The 20,830-nt window shown below is 30.3% G+C and overlaps 1 protein-coding gene across 7 annotated transcripts in view; it reads left to right on the forward strand.

The window, feature by feature from the left end:
- Positions 1-20,830, forward strand: part of LOC142323910 (uncharacterized) — a 70,492-nt gene that overhangs the window by 30,672 nt on the left and 18,990 nt on the right. For 6 of the 7 annotated variants that reach the window (XM_075364264.1, XM_075364306.1, XM_075364298.1 and 3 more), the window contains exons 7-10: positions 1,142-1,302; positions 5,920-6,044; positions 9,439-9,507; positions 18,855-18,965. In XM_075364264.1, coding sequence (XP_075220379.1) covers positions 1,142-1,302; positions 5,920-6,044; positions 9,439-9,507; positions 18,855-18,965 — 466 coding nt within the window. The remainder of the gene's footprint in view (positions 1-1,141; positions 1,303-5,919; positions 6,045-9,438; positions 9,508-18,854; positions 18,966-20,830) is intronic. The other variant, XM_075364273.1, reaches the window with a different exon arrangement.

The raw sequence follows: 20,830 nt of genomic DNA on the forward strand, positions 1-20,830 counted from the left end.
AGCCAAGGTGTTATATAACATGCTGTTATATATCAAGGACGTTTTACATTATATATATATATATATATAATGTATATATTATTTTTTTTAATTCAATTACTACATTATATCTACTTATTTTGAAGAGAGAATCAGTAAGTAAGTTGTCTGTCAGATTACTTGTAAAAATTCAAAGAGCATTTATACTCATTACAAAACAGAAACCTCTTTGTTGTTTTTTTTTTGGTTATATGTTAATTTTTTATATTACAAAATCAAAATTAAAAGTGCAGTAGTGTTTTAAATTTTCACAAAGATATATGTAGACAAATTTTTAATACATCATTTTAGATGTTTGTACTTTCTGTACCAATTAATATTGCTATTTTATATGCTGACTGAGGTTAGCATGCTGTGTCACATCTTCTAGATGTCTAATCAAATGCAGTTAAAGAAATTTTTTATCTTCATTGATCTAAAAAATGTTACAATAAATAAATGTTGTATTGTGGTTATAAAATTGACTTCCATTTCAAATATAGGTTTCACTTATTGTCAGGAAAAATGGATCTAAAGTTTATTGTTAACATTAAAAAGGAATTCTACTATTTCATAATTTTAATTTTAAAAATGTTTGTCATATTGAGGAATAAGATTATAAAATCTCTGTTTTTACTATTTAGATTTTACTGTTAAGTCAAAATCATAATGCCAGTTTAGGCATACAAACCTACTCTCTCAGCTAATATAAAAATCCTTATTATAAACATAAAAAATGACAGTGAAGAATATATTCTCATAAAAACAAAGAAAAAGACAAGAATAAAAAACCTAACCTAAAATTGTACTATATGAAAAAATGTAATACAAGAAGCTAAGAACTTAAAGCAATCTGTACTTTAAAATAGATAAAGCAAATATTTAACAGCCTTAACATGTTGTCAAAGAGGAAAAGTAAAAATAACAGAAATAAAATAAGAAATGTGGGAAAGCTTTACCTAGAAGAGACTGCCAGATCGCATTTTAAGAGAGGTACTAATGAAAATCTTAAGGCAGCATGTGTTCATTAGTTACCACCATTATTTTGTCAAGTTGTTTTTCATACTTTTATAGAACTGTTTTCTGAATTATAAAATTTGTACATTTAGATTTTGTTTTTTAGGGGTGAAGAGCAGTTACATCTTAAAGGCCCAGTAACCTGCAATCTATGTGATACAGAATTTGTTGATATGGATAGATTTGATTCTCACATGGAGGAACATGGCGTTGGATTTTGTGAAAATCCTCCTAGTGATATGTTAAATGTGGTTTGTTCATCTTGTGGTAAGCTTGCATAGGAGTTTTTTTTTAAATTCAACACCATTATTGGGTACTTAAAAAGCTGTATTCAGTTATAATCAATTGCTAATATATCCAACTATACCTTGTTTGGCTCTTATGACCAGAAATGTTCCAGAGGAACTACTAGGCAGAGACCTCTTCTGTTCCATGTTTTTAAGTCTATTAGTTTTCGAGTAATAAGCATTTGTATTAAAAAAGTTAATGTAATTGTCAATATTAATTTTAGACTAAAGAGAATATCATATAACAAACAGTGAAGATTGTTTTTAAATGTGGAAATCTGTTCATGAAGACATTGAATGTACAGAAGATGGCATGGTTAACATAATGCTTGATCCAAAAATTGTTCCTTGTTTAAAGAGAGAAAAGGCTGCATTAAAAATTGAGATTGTCTTTCCCCATCACTTGTTAGAACTGTAGAAAGATGAATTCTCATAATTTGATCCAGACAATATCACATTTACAAATTCAGTCTCAAGCAAATCATAAGCTTAAAAGTGTTGCATAAATACTGTCTGAGAAAATTGCAGCGCTTAACAGAATGCTGACCACAGTACATTGTTTAAGCAAAGAAGTAAATCAAAAATCCATTAGTTATCAAAGGAAAAAACACTAAAACATTAATAATTCTCACCTAAGGCTTATACATAGGGCTTGCAAAGGTGGTTAAAAGGTTGAAAAATAGCAAAAGGAATTTCCTACGGAAGTGATCTCAGACCTCTAAATATATTCAGCATGTCTTATGAGCTTGCAGAAAGTTTGCTTGTAGAGAAAGCGATCTGGGACAAATACAATAAAATTTTACATCAAGAGTATGTTAGCAAGATCCATAATTAAGATGAATCGCTTTATTCATTTTATACTCAATGCTGGAGATTGGTTATTCAATTTTCTTCTGAAAAATTAAATGCTCCTATATACCTTGGTGGAACAATAACTGTAAGAAGATATAAGCCAGTTGGTTTATGAACCATTGTCATAAACCAACTGCTGGTTATTGTAGAATCTCTTAACACTAGAGCAATTAGTTCTCAAAATTTTTAAGAATGTACATCAACCTTGAAAAAATTACATTGCAGTTTGTATGCATAAACATTTCTGAAACCATAGTGGAGCAAATTAAGGGCTATACCCTTAATATTTATTTAGTATTTCTCAAACTGAAGTTGCTAGGATTTTGGTCACAAATTTTAATTATTTTCTCATTGCACTGACTCAACAGAAATTTTTTTTCTATTGGAGAGTATATTTAATGTATTTAACATGCTATTTACTTTAAGAGAATTAATATATGCAATGCAACAATACACTCTTGTGACAATTCACCTACATATCGGAATTGGAATTGTATTATTTGTCAATACTGTCCTACCTTTCAAATTTTTTATTACAACATTTTTTTTAAATTTTTATGATAAGATTTTTGAATGGCAAAGTTTTCCTTCTTAGGGTCATCACCCTTGTCTTAAAGACCAGTAAAGACAGTCATGTGCTTCTAGTTAGCCAATATCTCTAAAAAAGAATTCTTTGCAAACTGAGTAAGAGTGTAGTGAGCAACAGCTGGTTAACTGGTTTGTTGTTGAGAGAAACTCTTATCACACTTAGAGAGATTCTGACCAGGCAGATCTCCCACAAATCACATATCCTCACTTGAAGCAACTTTGTGGAATACTTTTCTTCTGTATCAACACCTTGTTGTCTTCTTTGACCTGAGAAGACATGTGACACAATTTAGCTTAACTATTCAGTTAGATATTCCTTAGTGAATGGTAAGTCTGTGCTGGAGTTGAGATATTAATTTCTGCCTGAGAATCGTATTCCTCTGGTCAGTGTATTAAGTCTAAAATTATTTAGAGTTGCAAAAGATCATATATAAAGATGTATAATATATATATATATTTAAGATCTATGTGTTTTTCTGAGTGTTTACTTCAAAATTCTGTAAATTCCTAGGAAGATTGGACAATATGTACTAGTTGATGGATTCAAATCTTTAATAACTAAAACAACTTTTTGGATTTGTGTATGAAAAAACAATCCTTCAGAATTAGTTTTAACTAAGACATTTCTGTATCACCTAGCATTACATTTTTGGTCTTTATGCACTTATGATGTAGATTAACTAACTCTTTACAAGAACTCATCATATTGAAACTAAATATAAATGTAAATAGTTGGGTTAAAGATCAGAATATATTTTTAAATTGTATTAGGCTTTAATGAAATTTCAATTCGATTAAGTTCTGTTTATCTCTCCTTTGGTCAATCACTTAGGATGTTGGATTTCTTCTACAGATTTTTATTTTGTTTTATTATTGGTGTCTTTCAGTCTTAACCCAGTAGTAAGCTTGATTGTGACCAGTGTGTTAGACATCTCCTTCACATACTTGTAATGGGAATTTAAAGTCACTACATATTTTTTAGCACTAATTTTTTTGTCTGTTTGCTGATCAGTGTAATTTTCCTTTATTCTTTGCTGCACTACACCTTCACATTAAGTTTCATTAATGAAATAAACACATACAAGCCACCTGTTATTCCAGCAGGAGTTATAAAACAATTGGAAGAACAGTTTTTTGTTGATAGTTTATGCAAAGATGTTCTGTTAGGTGTGCATTTATGGATAGTTAGGAAGCTTATGTGTTTTATCTGTCTCCTGAAACCATTACAGATACTCCCAAACTATAATACCATATTCATGGATTTGCATATGTGGAGGGCTGCTGTTATGTTATATTTGCTCTAATTTCACTTCAGTCATTGTTTGTTTAATGCTCTTAGTTACTTCTTATATACATGTATCCATTTCTGTTTATAAACTTTAGTACACATTTCAGTTTCTGTTGGGTTCCTAGTAGCATAGGAATCCCAGATAAAGAACAAAATGATATTTCCCCAAAGAAGCCTCACACATTCATTACAAAGTATATGGTCAGTACTGTGTGAACTTTAGAAAATTGTGGCAAAGGAAGTATAAGGATCATTCAAATAGAAAACAATTTGTTTACATAGCTTTATTGGTATTTGATAAAATTACAAATAAATTACCTTATTTTTCTATACAGTTTCCTTCAATAGAAATACATTTTCTCCACTGAATAGGTAGTCTTCTGATCCCCTCAAGTTTTTGTATTACAAATGTAAAAAAATGTATTTTTGGACAACAAATTTTTCTGTACACATCAGATATTATGAAAACTACTGAAGATAAGGTTCTGGAACCTGTTTTATTCAGTTTGTCATGTAAGAAACCATCAATTTTACTCCCTTAAGTTGGGTTCCTAGAATTTCAGTATGGTTTTATTTCATACTTTGCCCAGGAATCAGGGTGAAATCTTTTGCTAGCCATAGCTCACTATCAGAGCATTTCCGGACCCATGTTTATATGAACTTTTTTCATTATTCTTGCTAGTGAAATGAGCTCAGAAAGCTGTGGTAACACTACGTGAATCACTCTGTATAACTTTAAGGAGGGTGATGTATACTATGTCTGACCATAAAAACTAAGAAATATTTGCATGATTCATCATTTGTCAACCTCACATAAACTATCTGCTTTTTGAAGAATGATCCACAATACGCTCAACACACCCATGATACCTGAAGACCACCTAGAACTAAGCACTATAAATATCTTGCGCACACTAATGGAAATAGCAGCACACTCTAATGGACATAACAGCACACTCATCGACGCACTGCTACACAAATAAAACCAAAGATAAACAAATCAAATAATGTGGACATATACATAAACATGGGCTTTAAAAAAATACCTCATAAATCCTAAAAATTTGGATCCAAAATATACCCTTCAGAACAACAAGCAAAACAAATCATTACATGCATAATGAAACACTGAACAGAATAATCAAACACATAATCAACGCAGTGCCCTTAGATTATATAAATTGAATTGTTGTGATTGTGTAGTGATCTATGTCAGTCAAACAGGATGCAGTTTTGAAGAAAGATGGAATAGACACGTAAAAGCCCTTCATAGCAATATGGAGCCAACTCATAGACAAACCCATCGACATTAACAACATGATATTTCTATACTTATACAGAAAAAGACCACATGTTTAACATAATTATATAAAATAGATAAAACATACAAACACATTTCAACTATACACAAACAGATAGACCCGATTCACATCATACACACTTTTCTATGTTAATTATATGTTGTACGTTAATTAATTATATGTTAATTTTTAAAAAACTGCCAGTAATAACATCAGCTAACACAAGTGTGAAAATCAGCAGCACTGAAGATGTCACAAAGACTGATGAAGGTGTTTTGAAGTATAGGTTTTTAAAAAACATTTTATTATACAATTTGGTAGTCATTACATAAGTTTAAATTTCAAATTTATTTTTTTTTTTATAGCATTGACATTTTAAAGGAACTCTTTTTGGTACAAAGCAAGAATTAATATAAATGTATTGTCTTTATAGGTAAATAATCTGTTTCTACTTTAAATATCTATCTTGGTAGGACTTGTACTGAAATGAATATATTTTTCTTCCTTATAAAAAAAAAATCAGAAAGATAATTAATTTCCATCTACAATGACTGATGCTTTTTTTCAGGACTTATTTTTGAAGCAGAATCAGTGTACAGAGAACATAAAAGAAGACAAAAATATGAATGTGTTGCGTGTGATGTAATTCTTGAGTCTTATTGTGAGATGAAATCACATGAATGCATAATATATGTAAGTGCATACTTTTCTTTTTCATTTATAAATATATTTCTTTAGTAATTTTTAAAATCACATTATGTCTAATAGCTCTTATTTTGCTACTGCTGTCTGTTATGCAGCAGATCCTATTAAAACTATACAAATAATTGTCAAATTTCTAAATTTCAGATATCTTATTCCATCTCTATAAGTAGTTAATGCCAACTCATATTAAAATACCAATTAATTATGCTTTTTTTTGTGATACTTTCTTTATGAGAAGCTTTATAATGAGGTGTCAAGATACTATTTAATTAATAATTTAATGATGTATACAGGAAAAATAGACCATTCTATGCAAAAAAAATTAACAAACAAGCAAATTTTATTTACGGCTCTAATTTTCATAGTTTATAAAGCAGTCAATAAACAGTTTATTTAAGCAGTTTATTTTCATCAGTCTCAATATAATGAATTATCAAATTTGTAATTTTTTTTTAATCAATGTAAACATACCCAATCTTTCCTTTTCAATCTGCAGATTGCTATAACTCAGTCAGTATTTGTCATTTTAGAAATAATGAAGCACTGTAAAAAAAAAAAAAAAAAATTATTTCTTGACTGTTTTCTATACTCCATAACTAGTTTTTAGTGAGTTCTTAGAGGTGCATAAATGCTTAACTTTTAAACTGTCATAATTCAGTCAGTTTCTTATCAGAAATAAGAAAAAGTTCATTTTAAGATAATAAAATGCTCTAAAAAATGTCTGTTGACTTTTTTACTGAGCTTTAATTTTCAAACTTTGCAACAAACCCATTTTAATATTGTGACAAACTGCATTTAATATACAAAACACCCAACATGGTAAAGTTTTCAAACAATTCAGTGGTGTATTATAACTAGTTGGGGCCTTGGGCAGAGTAGAATTTCAGGACCCCTAACCCCAACTAAATAACTTTCATGTTGGAAAAAATAAAACGATTGTAAAAACATCTGCGTATTTATTATTGCATAAAAAGTGAAATAAATTCTCCTTCATCCATGAAAACCTTTTACGTAAAAATACAAAATATTTTTGGTAAACAACTACACATCTATATAAATAAAAATGTAAATGTTCATTTGTTCAAAATCTTAAATCTCCGAAAGTTCTTCACCGATCGCTTTGAAATTTTGACACATCATTGTATACACACATGTTTTTGTATTCCTACTATTTATATACCTAAGATGTCACACCTGTGACAGCTAAAAACATGCTTTTTTTTGAAAAACAGCGCTATCTCTTGGACATAAAAGCAACACATGCTAAACTAAATATTTTACGGTTCCATTTCAATGTTTCCGATATGTGTGTATAGACTAAAAACCTACTGGACCGATTTACGCATGTGGAAAAGGGGAGAAAGGGAAAAATCAGAAAAGAGAAAATCGAAAAAGGTAAAAGGGAAAAATGTAAAAAAAGAAAAAAGGGGAAACAGGAGAAAGGAGAAAAAAGAAAAAGGGGAAAAGAAGTGAAGGGGATGGGGAAAAGGAAATATGGTGTAAATGAAAATGGGGAAAGAGAAAAAGGAAAAAGGTTAAATTTTGTGAAGTTCAGTAATGCTCATTTTGTTAATGTTTTTATTACACTTTCAATTGTGTTCATTTAATCTATATGTATACTCAGATCTAGCAATAGCGAAACATTGCCAGGTCTGCTAATATTGATATATAAAGAGCATTATAAATCTAATGCATACATGATTTCAATAATTATTTTAATATTTACTTTTTGGGCTTTTTTTGCCGCAAAATGATTAAATATTTTGTTAAAATCAACACAAGTGGTTACATGACTTCCAATAGATAATATGGATAAATTTGACAGTTTATCCTGCCCCAAAGTATTTTTTAGATAGTTCTTAATTCTTTTAGGTTCAATCCATTCGAAGTGTCCAAAAAAACCAAAGCTGGATGCTAATTTTTAAAAAAATTGAAACTTACCCACTTGTTTCCTACATCTTTCACCTTAAATTTTTTTTCATCTTTTTTTTTTTTAATTTTTTATTTAAGCAGTTTACCTGTGGCGACCATTTTTGTTACAGTGCACACACCTATTTTTGTGATTGTATGGGTTTACAGAAAAAATCGTACTAAAAAACTACTGGTCCCAAAACAAAAAGAAATTAATTAAATCATATTAAATTTTCTCAAAGTAAAAGATTCGTTCAGTGGTTTATTTGCCTATCTCTCTTCCTTCTATGAGAAAATTACCACTTTTACATTGACCAAATGCCAATTATATTGATATTCAAATATCTGCGATTTCTCTTGCTAGTCCATTCATATAGAGTTATAGAAAAATTTTTCCCATCATTCTTCATTCAATCTAATTAATTCATTTATAGTTTCATAAAATGAATAAATGAGATTCATTACTCGAGAGTTGTTTTGTGATAAGGAATAACCTCATTGTTGTAATGATATTAGAAATGGATGGATAATCCATCCAAGGCAACAGTTCTTTATATAAATTCTTCTAAACTAAGAAGTTAAAGATGTTGGGTTGTTTTTGTGAACTTGTTTGGCATCAAATGATTTTTTGTCAGTTATTTTTTCGTGGACTGTTTTTAAATGATTGTGGAGGCTGCTCGTGGATGATCCTTTGCAAGTTAAAATTTATTACAGTAATTAGAACACGCCTTATCTTTTTCAACCTTTTTGAGATAATTCCAAACATCTGACATTTTGGACTAAAAAAATAAATAAATGAAAATACTTGCAAAGCAATATTTTTAACAGTATAAAAATTACAATAATATCAGATGAATAAATACTGTAGTCTGTGCCATGAAATAATAAACATGGAAATTTTGGTTTTGGATTTTCCTCTAAATAATCTCAACACACATATGTTTACATAGACACTGAAAAAAGCAAGTTAGTTACACACTCCTGCAGTCTGATAAAGACTGGGTCTATGTACAATGTACATAAATGTCTAATCACTACATGATGTGGTCTTGTGCAGATGCACTCCACTCAGACAACAGTGTTGCCAGGCCTGTCTCTGGTATATACAACTTGCTGTGTACTTTTTGCCTACATTAAAATCATTAGAGTAGATTAATGTATAAAAGTGTTATTAAAACTGATTTTTTTCCCCCCCTAAAAATTTATTTTTGAATTTCATAATTTTCTTTTCAAAACCTGACAAACCCTGTTTATGACATTGTTTATAGGTGTTCTTTCCATGATTATAGCAACCGTTAAGCCACATTTCAGTATGGTGTTTCCCAGTCTGATAAAATTTTTGTAAGAAGGCCATTAGTTGAAAACCCCACTGAGCTTTCAAATTTATGTTATTTTATTTTACAGAATTAGATTTTTTAAGAATAGCGTTTTGTTACATGCATTTTCTTTGATTCTGTGTGTAAATTTACAGGACCAGAGTGAAATGGCCCAAATAATGGAGGTAACAACAGATGATGGACATGAAGTAAGTGAAAAAAATGTAAGTTTTGTGAATTAAAGTAATTGTTTTGCCTATTCCTAGAAAGTCAATTTTAGTGTTTTCAGTTGTTAGCATAAAATTTAAAACTAGGTTTGTATTTTCAGATGCCATTTTAATCATAAAAACTCGAATTAATAAAATTCAATTATAGTTCTTATAATTAGCCACTTAAAAAATTTTCTACCTGAAATTAATGAATCAATTTATTCATGTTTTTTAGATATACATAACTTTTTTTTTGTTATACTTTAAAGCTGTGAAAAGGTAAGAGCTTCTTTACTTACATTTACTAGAGTAAGTGAAAGCTTTACTTTACTTTTTCTAAAGGTAAGTAATCGCCTAATACCACTGAAGTTTTTAAACCTGGAACCACCAACCATCTATCTATTGCAATGCATGTGCTACATTATGAACTTCTAGAGTCACGATCAAGATGCATTATGACATTATATCGCTGTTTAAAAAATATTATTTGAAAGCTAAAATTTCACTTTATAAAAACCATTAATTAAAATTTTTTTAAAGAAAATTATGTAAAAGTTATAATTGGCAAAACTAGAGTTACCATACAAAATTGCAATGGTATTACAGGCAGCTGAACTTACTGGATTGTTTTTTTACAATTTACACTCGTGTTTGTTTTGCTTTCTGTTAACTGTGAGTTTCTATTTTTCCTGTTAAAAGTCGTTCAAAATGAATGAATTATTTAACTCTGTTGCCATTTATAATTACTTGAATGAAATAGATGATGGTAAGTGATGATGATTATTCAGATGTAGATTGTGGTTTATTCAGTGATACAGGAGATGTGAATTCTGATTGCAACAAACTTTATGAACCAGATTCTGACAAAGATAAAATAGAAGAGGTAGATATTCCTGCAGCTAGGCCTGTAAATAATTCTGTATGGGTTTGGGTGTATCCTCCAGAGGCATGACCCTTGGTATAAGTGAAAACTTACATTGATGCTCTGAGTGATGCTTTCAAAAAATATTTTATATTGTGTGTGTGTGTGTAAAGCTCATTATCATGGTGCACTTTCTTTTTGGCCATATGTAGATATTTAGCTAAAATAGTACCCTTTAGTTGGTGCTTTAGTGAAGCATAATATTCCTGGGTGATGATTATGCCATTTCCTTGTAGTATATATGACCCCCAACACAAGAATTTGAAAAAACTGTAGCTATGACTTTTTCTTCAGGTGAAACCAGTTTTGTTTTTTTTGATAACTTTCATCTCTTCCCACTCACTGTTTGGTCTTGTAATAATGGATTTTTGTTTCATTTATTGTTATAAAATTTTGAAGAAACTCAGCAGAATCACATTTAAAATAAGTCAAAATACCCTTCAAAAATGTTCAGTCAATTGTGTTTATGGTCAACTATATTAAACAAATGCAGCACCCATCAAGAAAAAGGTTTTTCATGCCCAAAACGTCATGTAAAATTTAGTGGATACTGAATATTAAGATGTTTGCAACATTAGCAAGGTTATTTACCTTTAGTAGGCAGTCATTTAATACATCATTGTGGATTTTTGTGATAATTTCATTGGTCTTTTAGCAGTTTTTGAGTATCCTGAGTGTTTATCATCATGAATAGATGTACAATCCAATTAAATTCAGAAGACCACTTTATTTACCATCAAAATAAAGGGAAAGAATCATTTAAAGTGAAGTCTAATTTTTTCATGTTTTCCAGGGATAAATCTTTTAAAACAAAATACTTTATAACAACTCAAACTTCAGAAGTTTTATCCATTTTTTTATTTTTATTTTCTCAATTGCCACAAGTGAGTAACTAAATGCACATGTCTAAAACTTAGCAATATGCCACAAGAAGGATCATATTTGACACATAGTTATTAGGACATACTTCAGCTATCTCTCTGTTAGGCTGACAACTTTCTGAATGACCTTAGTAAAGGTCATTATAATCAATCATCAAAGCACTACTAGTGAAGTTGCTGAAGAGGTAGGAATTTCTTATGGTTTGTCTGAAACAGTTTTGACATGTTAGTTTGGTTACAAAACAAGCAACAGCAAAATTTCCAAAAGTGTGGGGAATTTTACCATACAGCAGCATAGAAAGTTATTTGATAACTCAGAATTATTCAGACAAGTCATACAGCTGATGAAATGTAGGTATAGTTATAATATTGAAACAAAGATGCAGTCATCCCAATGGAAGCTTCCTGAGGAACCAAGATAAAAAAGCATTCGAAGTTCAATGTTAAGATTTTCATTACAAAATGGTGTCATCATTATGAATTCTTGTAAGGTTTTATAGTCAACAAGCAACATACTTTGCACTTTTATGCTGTTTACATAAGGCAATCTGATGAAAATAATCACATATGTGGGCAAATAATTCTTGGATTTTTTACAACAATAACGCTCCACCTCACACTTAACTATTAATTCATGATTATTTAGGTAAAAATAACCATGTACTGATGCTAAAGCCTCTGTGTTCTCCAAACATGGCACCCTGTGACTTTTACTTGTTCCCACTGACTAAGAGAAGATTCTTCTTTAGTGGAACTGTCTATTGACAGGAATCAAGAAACATCATTCTCCATGAAGGCTTGTCCTGAACTTTTTGTTTTAAATTGTAGTATCCTTGTCTTCCTTCCAAATCATCCAGCATTCCTATCCTCCTTCTTCCTCTTCCTCTCACACCTGCAATCTTTTCTTCAGTTACTACTTTTTTAATATAGTCATGTTTTAGGATGTAACCGATCCAATTAGCTTTTCTTTTTTGTATTGTCTTAATCATACTCTTACTCTCATTTATATTTGTCAAGACCTGATCATTAGATACACTCTCCTGCCATTTTATAACTAGCATTTTTCTCCATAACATTTCAAAACTTTCCAGATATCAAGGTTCCCTTTTCTTTATAGCCCATGTTTTTCCACCGTATAATTCCAACCTCTAAAAAAACATCTTGCAAATCTCTTTCTCAGATCAATAGGTGTATTTTTTGTTGTTAGCTGATTACTGACCTTGCTGAACCCATCTTAACCATTTACAATTCTGCTTTTAATTTCCTCGGTGTAACTTACATCAAACTTTATTGTGCTTCCAAAGTATTTAAAACTACCAACCTGTTCTAAATGCTTCTCTTCAATTTTTTTTTGTCTTCAGTCATTTGACTGGTTTGATGCAGCTCTCCAAGATTCCTTATCTAGTGCTAGTTGTTTCATTTCAGTATACCCTCTACATCCTACATCCCAAACAATTTGTTTTACATATTCCAAACGTGGCCTGCCTACACAATTTTTTCCTTCTACCTGTCCTTCCAATATTAAAGCGACTATTCCAGGATGCCTTAGTATGTGGCCTATAAGTCTGTCTCTTCTTTTAACTATATTTTTCCAAATGCTTCTTTCTTCATCTATTTGTCGCAATACCTCTTCATTTGTCACTTTATCCACCCATCTGATTTTTAACATTCTCCTATAGCACCACATTTCAAAAGCTTCTAATCTTTTCTTTCAGATACTCCGATTGTCCAAGTTTCACTTCCTTATAAAGCGACACTCCAAACATATACTTTCAAAAATCTTTTCCTGACATTTAAATTAATTTTTGATGTTTTTTTTTTTTTTTTTTTTTTGTCTTCAGTCATTTGACTGGTTTGATGCAGCTCTCCAAGATTCCCTATCTAGTTTAAATTCATTTTTGATGTAAACAAATTATATTTCTTACTGAAGGCTCGTTTAGCTTGTGCTATTCGGCATTTTATATCGCTCCTGCTTCGTCCATCTTTAGTAATTTTACTTCCCAAATAACAAAATTCTTCTACCTCCATAATCTTTTCTCCTCCTATTTTCACATTCAGTGGTCGGTCCATCTTTGTTATTTCTACTACATTTCATTACTTTTGTTTTGTTCTTGTTTATTTTCATGCGATAGTTTTTGCGTAGGACTTCATCTATGCCGTTCATTGTTTCTTCTAAATCCTTTTTACTCTCGGCTAGAATTACTATATCATCAGCAAATCGTAGCATCTTTATCTTTTCACCTTGTACTGTTACTCCGAATCTAAATTGTTCTTTAACATCATTGACTACTAGTTCCATGTAAAGATTAAAAAGTAACGGCGATAGGGAACATCCTTGTCGGACTCCCTTTCTTATTAAGGCTTCTTTCTTATGTTCTTCAATTGTTATTGTTGCTGTTTGGTTCCTGTACATGTTAGCAATTGTTCTTCTATCTCTGTATTTGAACCCTAATTTTTTTAAAATGCTGAACATTTTATTCCAGTCTACGTTATCGAAAGCCTTTTCTAGGTCTATAAACGCCAAGTATGTTGGTTTGTTTTTCTTTAATCTTCCTTCTATTATTAATCTGAGGCCTAAAATTGCTTCCCTTGTCCCTATACTTTTCCTGAAACCAAATTGGTCTTCTCCTAACACTTCTTCCACTCTCCTCTCAATTCTTCTGTATAAAATTCTAGTTAAGATTTTTGATGCATGACTAGTTAAACTAATTGTTCTGTATTCTTCACATTTATCTGCCCCTGCTTTCTTTGGTATCATAACTATAACACTTTTTTTGAAGTCTGACGGAAATTCCCCATTTTCATAAATATTACACACCAGTTTGTATAATCTATCAATCGCTTCCTCACCTGCACTGCGCAGTAATTCTACAGGTATTCCGTCTATTCCAGGAGCCTTTCTGCCATTTAAATCTTTTAATGCTCTCTTAAATTCAGATCTCAATATTGTTTCTCCCATTTCATCCTCCTCAACTTCCTCTTCTTCCTCTATAACACCGTTTTCTAATTCATTTCCTCTGTATAACTCTTTAATATATTCCACCCATCTATCGACTTTACCCTTCGTATTATATATTGGTGTACCATCTTTGTTTAACACATTATTAGATTTTAATTTATGTACCCCAAAATTTTCCTTAACTTTCCTGTATGCTCCGTCTATTTTACCAATGTTGATTTCTCTTTCCACTTCTGAACACTTTTCTTTAATCCACTCTTCTTTCGCCAGTTTGCACTTCCTGTTTATAGCATTTCTTAATTGCCGATAGTTCCTTTTACTTTCTTCATCACTAGCATTCTTATATTTTCTACGTTCATCCATCAGCTGCAATATATCGTCTGAAACCCAAGGTTTTCTACCAGTTCTCTTTATTCCGCCTAAGTTTGCTTCTGCTGATTTAAGAATTTCCTTTTTAACATTTTCCCATTCTTCTTCTACATTTTCTACCTTATCTTTTTTACTCAGACCGCTTGCTATGTCCTCCTCAAAAATCTTCTTTACCTCCTCTTCCTCAAGCTTCTCTAAATTCCACCGATTCATCTGACACCTTTTCTTCAGGTTTTTAAACCCCAATCTACAGTTCATTATCACCAAATTATAGTCGCTATCAATGTCTGCTCCAGGGTAATTTTTGCAGTCAACGAGTTGATTTCTAAATCTTTGCTTAACCATGATATCTATCTGATACCTTGCAGTATCGCCTGGCTTTTTCCAAGTGTATTTTCTTCTATTATGATTTTTAAATTGGGTGTTGGCAATTACTAAATTATACTTCATGCAAAACTCTATAAGTCGGTACCCTCTTTCATTCCTTTTGCCCAGCCCGTATTCACCCACTATATTCCCTTCCTTGTCTTTTTCAATGCTTGCATTCCAATCTCCAACTATTATTAAATTTTCATCTTCTTTTACGTGTTTAATTGCTTCATCAATCTCTTCGTATACACACTCTAACTCATCATCATCATGGGCGCTTGTAGGCATATAGACGTTAACAATCGTTGTCGGTTTAGGTTTTGATTTTATCCTTATTACAACGATTCTATCTCTTCAATAGTAATCTTTATTGCACTGTATTCCTTCAACATTCTCATTCCTTTAGATTTATCAGCATTTATTTTCATTCCATATTTTTCTCCTACCCTCCTTATTTTAATCCATCATTATTTGTTGTTGCCATTACTACTTGGTCATCTGCATACTTAATTGTCTTTATTTTTTCTCCACCTGCTATTGCATAATCACCATCCTCTACGTCTTCAAAAGCTTCAAATAGTTGGTCTTCATAAAGATTAAAAAGGATTGTTGACATGCAACAACTCTGCCTAACTCCTCTTCCCATCCTTACTGCCTTTGTTTCTTCTTTTTCTATTTGAACCTGTACCCTTTACCCTATGCATAGTTCCTTAATAAATCTTCTCTTTCTCCAATCCAATCCTATTTCCCTCAAAATTTTAATTATTTTATCTCATTTAACCCTGATGGAAATTTTTCTCCTAATCATTGAAACATTTGTACAAAACTTTGTTTAAATCTATCATTTTCTCTATCAAAACTTACTTTTTTACTTTGCTTTTCTAAAGCCTAACTATTTATCTTTCAACATTCTCTCTATCTTACCCTCTTTCCTGTTCAGTATTATTCTTCTTAATGCTTTTACGGCATGGTATTAGACTTATAGTCTAATAGTCTAGACTTATAGTCTAATACCATGCCGTATAATGCTTTATACGGCTATTAGACTTATAGTCCCATAATCCTTACAGTATTTGGCATTGTTCTTTGGTATGGGTATCATAAGTATTGTAAGGAAATCTTCTGGCCATTGACCAATCATAGATTTTATTTCCAAGTTTTGTTAATCTATCTATTGCACCTTCTCCTAAGACCTTTAACACCTCTGCTGGTAAATCATCACAATCTGTAGCTTTCTTACATCTTAACTTGTTGAATGAATTTTTTACTTCTGTTTTTAAAATGATTTGACCCTTCATTTCTTTATCTCTGATTTGTCGGTTTTCATTGTTATTTAACAGTTCATTCAATTTTCCTACATTTTTCTTCCAAATAATATTTATGTCTGATACTATTTCTCCTTTCAAAATTCGTTATTCCTGTCTTATTTATTTTATATATCTGTACTTTACTCAATTCTCTTTATTTATATATTTCTTCAGCTTTTCCTTGTTTTCCCAATCATTCTGTCCCTTCACATAGTCTATTCATCCGTTCTTCCTTGGTCTTTAGTGACTCTCCTTATTTTGTAGTTCAATCTCTTTTACATTTTTCTTCCTTCATTGTTCTTAGCATTTTTAAATCTACTTCTTTCATCTGTTTCCCATTCGTTCCTTTTTGCTATACTTTTACGTTTTCCTACTTCTTCATCAAGACTTTCTTTTACGCATTATTTTATAGAATACCACTCTTCATTGACATTCTGTTTAGGTGGGGTTGCAGAGATCTTTTCTTCTACTTTAGTTCTGCTACATTTTTCATCTTTTAATTTGACAGTATTCCACTTAGTCTGCAATCAGATCGATGATCTGTATATGCATCTGTTCCAGGTAAGGTTTTACAATTCTTCACACTATTTACAAATTTCTGATTTACTAAAATAAAGTCGAAGTGGTATCTTTTTAGATCTCCTGGACATTTCCAAGTACATAACTTTCTTTTATGATTTTTAAACCATGTATTAGATATTCTTTTATTATTCTCCTCATAAAATTCAATCAGTTCCTTCTTTCTCCCAGTACGCTATTCGAGTCTCCCATCACAGTTGTTATAATTTGTGCACTTGATTTATTTGGCATCATGCACTTGATTTATTTGGCCATATAAACTTCATCAGCTTCTGCTGTCTAAGTAGACCTGGATGATAATTGTGTCCATTATCTTTCCTTTAAGTCTTGTAACCATTACTCAATCACTCATTGTTATGATTCTTGAAATGTATTGTTCTATATTCTTTTTCATAATGATTCCCGTACTGCTTCTCCTTTTTGCTCGTATGTATATCATTTTAAATTCACCTGAAGTGAACTCACCTTCTTCTTCACATCTAACTTTACATAAATTGGGTATATCTATATTGTTTGGTTCCATTTCTTTCTTTATGTTTTCCAGCTATATTCACTGTACCTACCTGTATCTTTTGTTGATTGATCTTGATCTTGATCTTGTTTTTATGAACTCCTGAAACAGTTTTCACCTGGAGATCCGATTGTGGTGATATTTTAACTCCAGTCACATATTTCTTTTCAGGAGTACATTATTTTTTATCACATATTGTTTATCAGTGCTTTCAGCCATTAAGATGGTAATGTGAGCCTATGGAAGCACATTCCAGTCACACAGAAAGATTTAATTAACGTGTTATTGTTTGTAATTGACCTTAGAATAACTAAAATTAAGCAAGAATTATGAACTTGATGAATAATATCATTGGAACTGACATGTGTACAACAAACTATCACAACAGCTGTTTATGAATAATAATTATCATACAGAGTGGTGACAAAAGTCAGAAGGAAGATTGTGCTGAAGGTGGAGGGATAAACTTATTGAGATAGTTAAGATTTTTTCCTTATTGAACAGCTACAGATTGCCTTTCTCTTCAAGGATTAACCTTTTCAGTTTTTTTTACATTCAGATATACTAATTGTTCTTACACACATCCAAAAGTTAATCACAGCAAGGTTAAGTTACTATTGAATTAGCCATTAGGTGATTAATGCAATTAAAACTGGTTTTAATATTTAATATTTCAGCTAATAGGAAAATTACATCATAAAATTTATTGATATAATTCCAACAAATATCACCATAAATACACAAATTAATAGTAGGCTCACTGCAAATTTAATAATTCATATAAGTACTTCTCAAATCCATTGATTCATCAGTTTTTCAAATACTACCAGGCAATTCTTTAATTCTCTCATAAGTTAAAACTGATTGTTGTTGTGACCAACTTAACTGTAATTGGTAACGAGCTCATTTACAAGTGTGTATTTATATTTGTAAATGTAATATTTTTGTAAATATTAAAGTTTAGTATTATTATTTATCTCTAGTGTTTCCTAACTATTTTCTATATTTGTTGTGTGTTTATGTCTATTGAGATGATCAGCTACATTTGTAAAATTCTTTCTTTTATTTATGTTTGCTCTCAAATATTCTAATAATCTCTGATTAAAGGATCAGTTAATTTTATAAATTCATAAATCTTTACATTCGTTTCAGTTTATTTTATATATACTACCATTATTAAATTAGTATGATTCAAATAATTTACTAACTATTAACCAGTCTTGTAGGATACTATAATTTTCACTATTGTAGACATTAATTATATTTTATTAATATGATTAAATTATACATTATACATTTCACAGGTTTATGGAGTTTTTTCAAATAGAATTAATGAAGATTTTTTTTATTGTTTTTATAATGTCAAAATTCATGCAGATAATTATTGCAATCTAACTTGTTATTTAAATAATTTCACACCAGTTTTTGAAAAATAACAGTAATTTTGTAACATTCTTTAATCCAGATTGAAGATGAAGAAAAAGTATTTCACCGAGAACACAGTAAAAACAGTCAAAAAAAGAGAAAGTATTATTGCTCCCCTTGTAATCGCCAGTTTCAGCGGCATGTGAACTGGGTATGTATGTTGTTACTTATTTAAAAGTGTATTTTTTTGTTAATAATGTTATGTAACTGCTGTTCTAAAATTAAGTTTTGATTGGTAAAAAATTATAATTATATATTAGGTTAGATAAAAATAGAAAGAAGGATTTTAATAGAAAGAAAGATACATATTATATACCTACATTACTTCTCCAAAAAAAAGAAAGTTTAAGTATGGGTGATATCCATATGTAGGCTCCTCCGTCACCAATTATTTACTCCTCCAATGAACTCTTCATCAATTCAGATAACTAGAGATCACTACATCTGTAGTGAAATGTGTGGTTGAAAATTTCCCAATTGAACTCAAAACAAAAGAACAACGTTATGACTTTGTGCCTTCTGCTTTCAATTAACCTGTGAAGTTTCTTCAGCATTTCACAGTAGCTTCTGTTGCCCTACTGATGTCCCAGGTTCTGAAGATTCTGTGGCCTGGTATCTTGCCTGGTCTGGTTGACTCTTGCTGCATAAAATTATTTCAAGTTAATTGTACAGTAACCATGATTACCGCATAGACATTTTCCTGGCGCAGATGCTAGAAAAAGCCAAAATTTATGAATATTTAAAAATTAAGAATGATTGTATTGTAAAAGTGTCTTAATTATTGTAAATGTGAATTATTGTAATTATATGTCTTAATATGTGTCATAATTTTGTTAGAATTTTGCTGTTTTATTACTACATAATAAATTTTCTTTAAATAAAGAACTGAATGAAATGATTTTTTTGTTAGCTGAAAATCAAGTGTCAACCTATCTTAAAAATATTTTCTATTTAAGTGATCAAGAAAGTTTAGCAACCTCATCATAATAATTTGTAAAAATAATAATTCCTTGACAGAAAAATCAGCAGTTTTTATTTAAAAACTGATTCATACCCTAAGAAAGTACATGTTAAAAACAAACAATACTGCTTTTCATAGTAAAAAAATACGTGTATAAATGTGGTTTTAAATACACCAGAGTGTACCTCATTTTCAATTAAACCAGATTTGATTTTAAAATCCTACATTTCATTATAACAGGACAGTGTGGTAGAAAATTAAAGTTTCAGCAGTATTCCAGTTGGTACTGTTTTCATTTTAATTATGAGATTTCATCTATATAAAACACAAATTAAATAAAAATATGTCCATTCTGTATGAACAAATTAGTAAATATCTCATTACGTTAATATTAACTTAAGACCATTCATCAGATGAAGAAATATTAAATTTCTTCATTGAAATAAAACATTGATAGAAAAGAACATTCATAAAAACTTTTTATATAAAGTATAATGAAAATTAGACCTGCTGAGTCCTGTATTGTAAAAACAATAACATTTATAACTTGCTTTACCCCTACACAGTCAGTGTAATGAGAAATAGCCAGACCAAAAAATTGCAGGCATAATAGCAAATGTGTTAAGGCCTCCAAGCAGCAGAAACCCAACCTTAGAAGGCTTGAGGAGATCAAGCATGTGTTAGAGAGCATGAGAGCGTTACCAATAAATGATTTTTAGATTATCCAGCTTAAATGCATGACAATCTCTCAAGATATGATTCTGTAGCAAAAAATAAGAAAAAATGTTCATGTAAACATATCAATGTCAGAAAATGTTTTAAGAAAAACTGGGTAAAACTTGAAAAAAGTTTGACAGAAAATACACTTTTTTAGGTTTGGAATAAAATAATTTTGTTAATTTACCAATAAATAAATAAACATTTCTTGTTAACTTTGTAGAGAATTTAATTCTGAAAAATTGATGTAAATAACATCTGTTAAAATGTAACATAAATCTGAGAAGTTCAACTTTAATTAGAAACAAAACGCACAAACTAGATGGGAAAAATTATAT

The sequence above is a fragment of the Lycorma delicatula genome, chromosome 1 (assembly GCF_047948215.1).
Source record: "Lycorma delicatula isolate Av1 chromosome 1, ASM4794821v1, whole genome shotgun sequence".
NCBI lineage: Eukaryota > Metazoa > Arthropoda > Insecta > Hemiptera > Fulgoridae > Lycorma > Lycorma delicatula.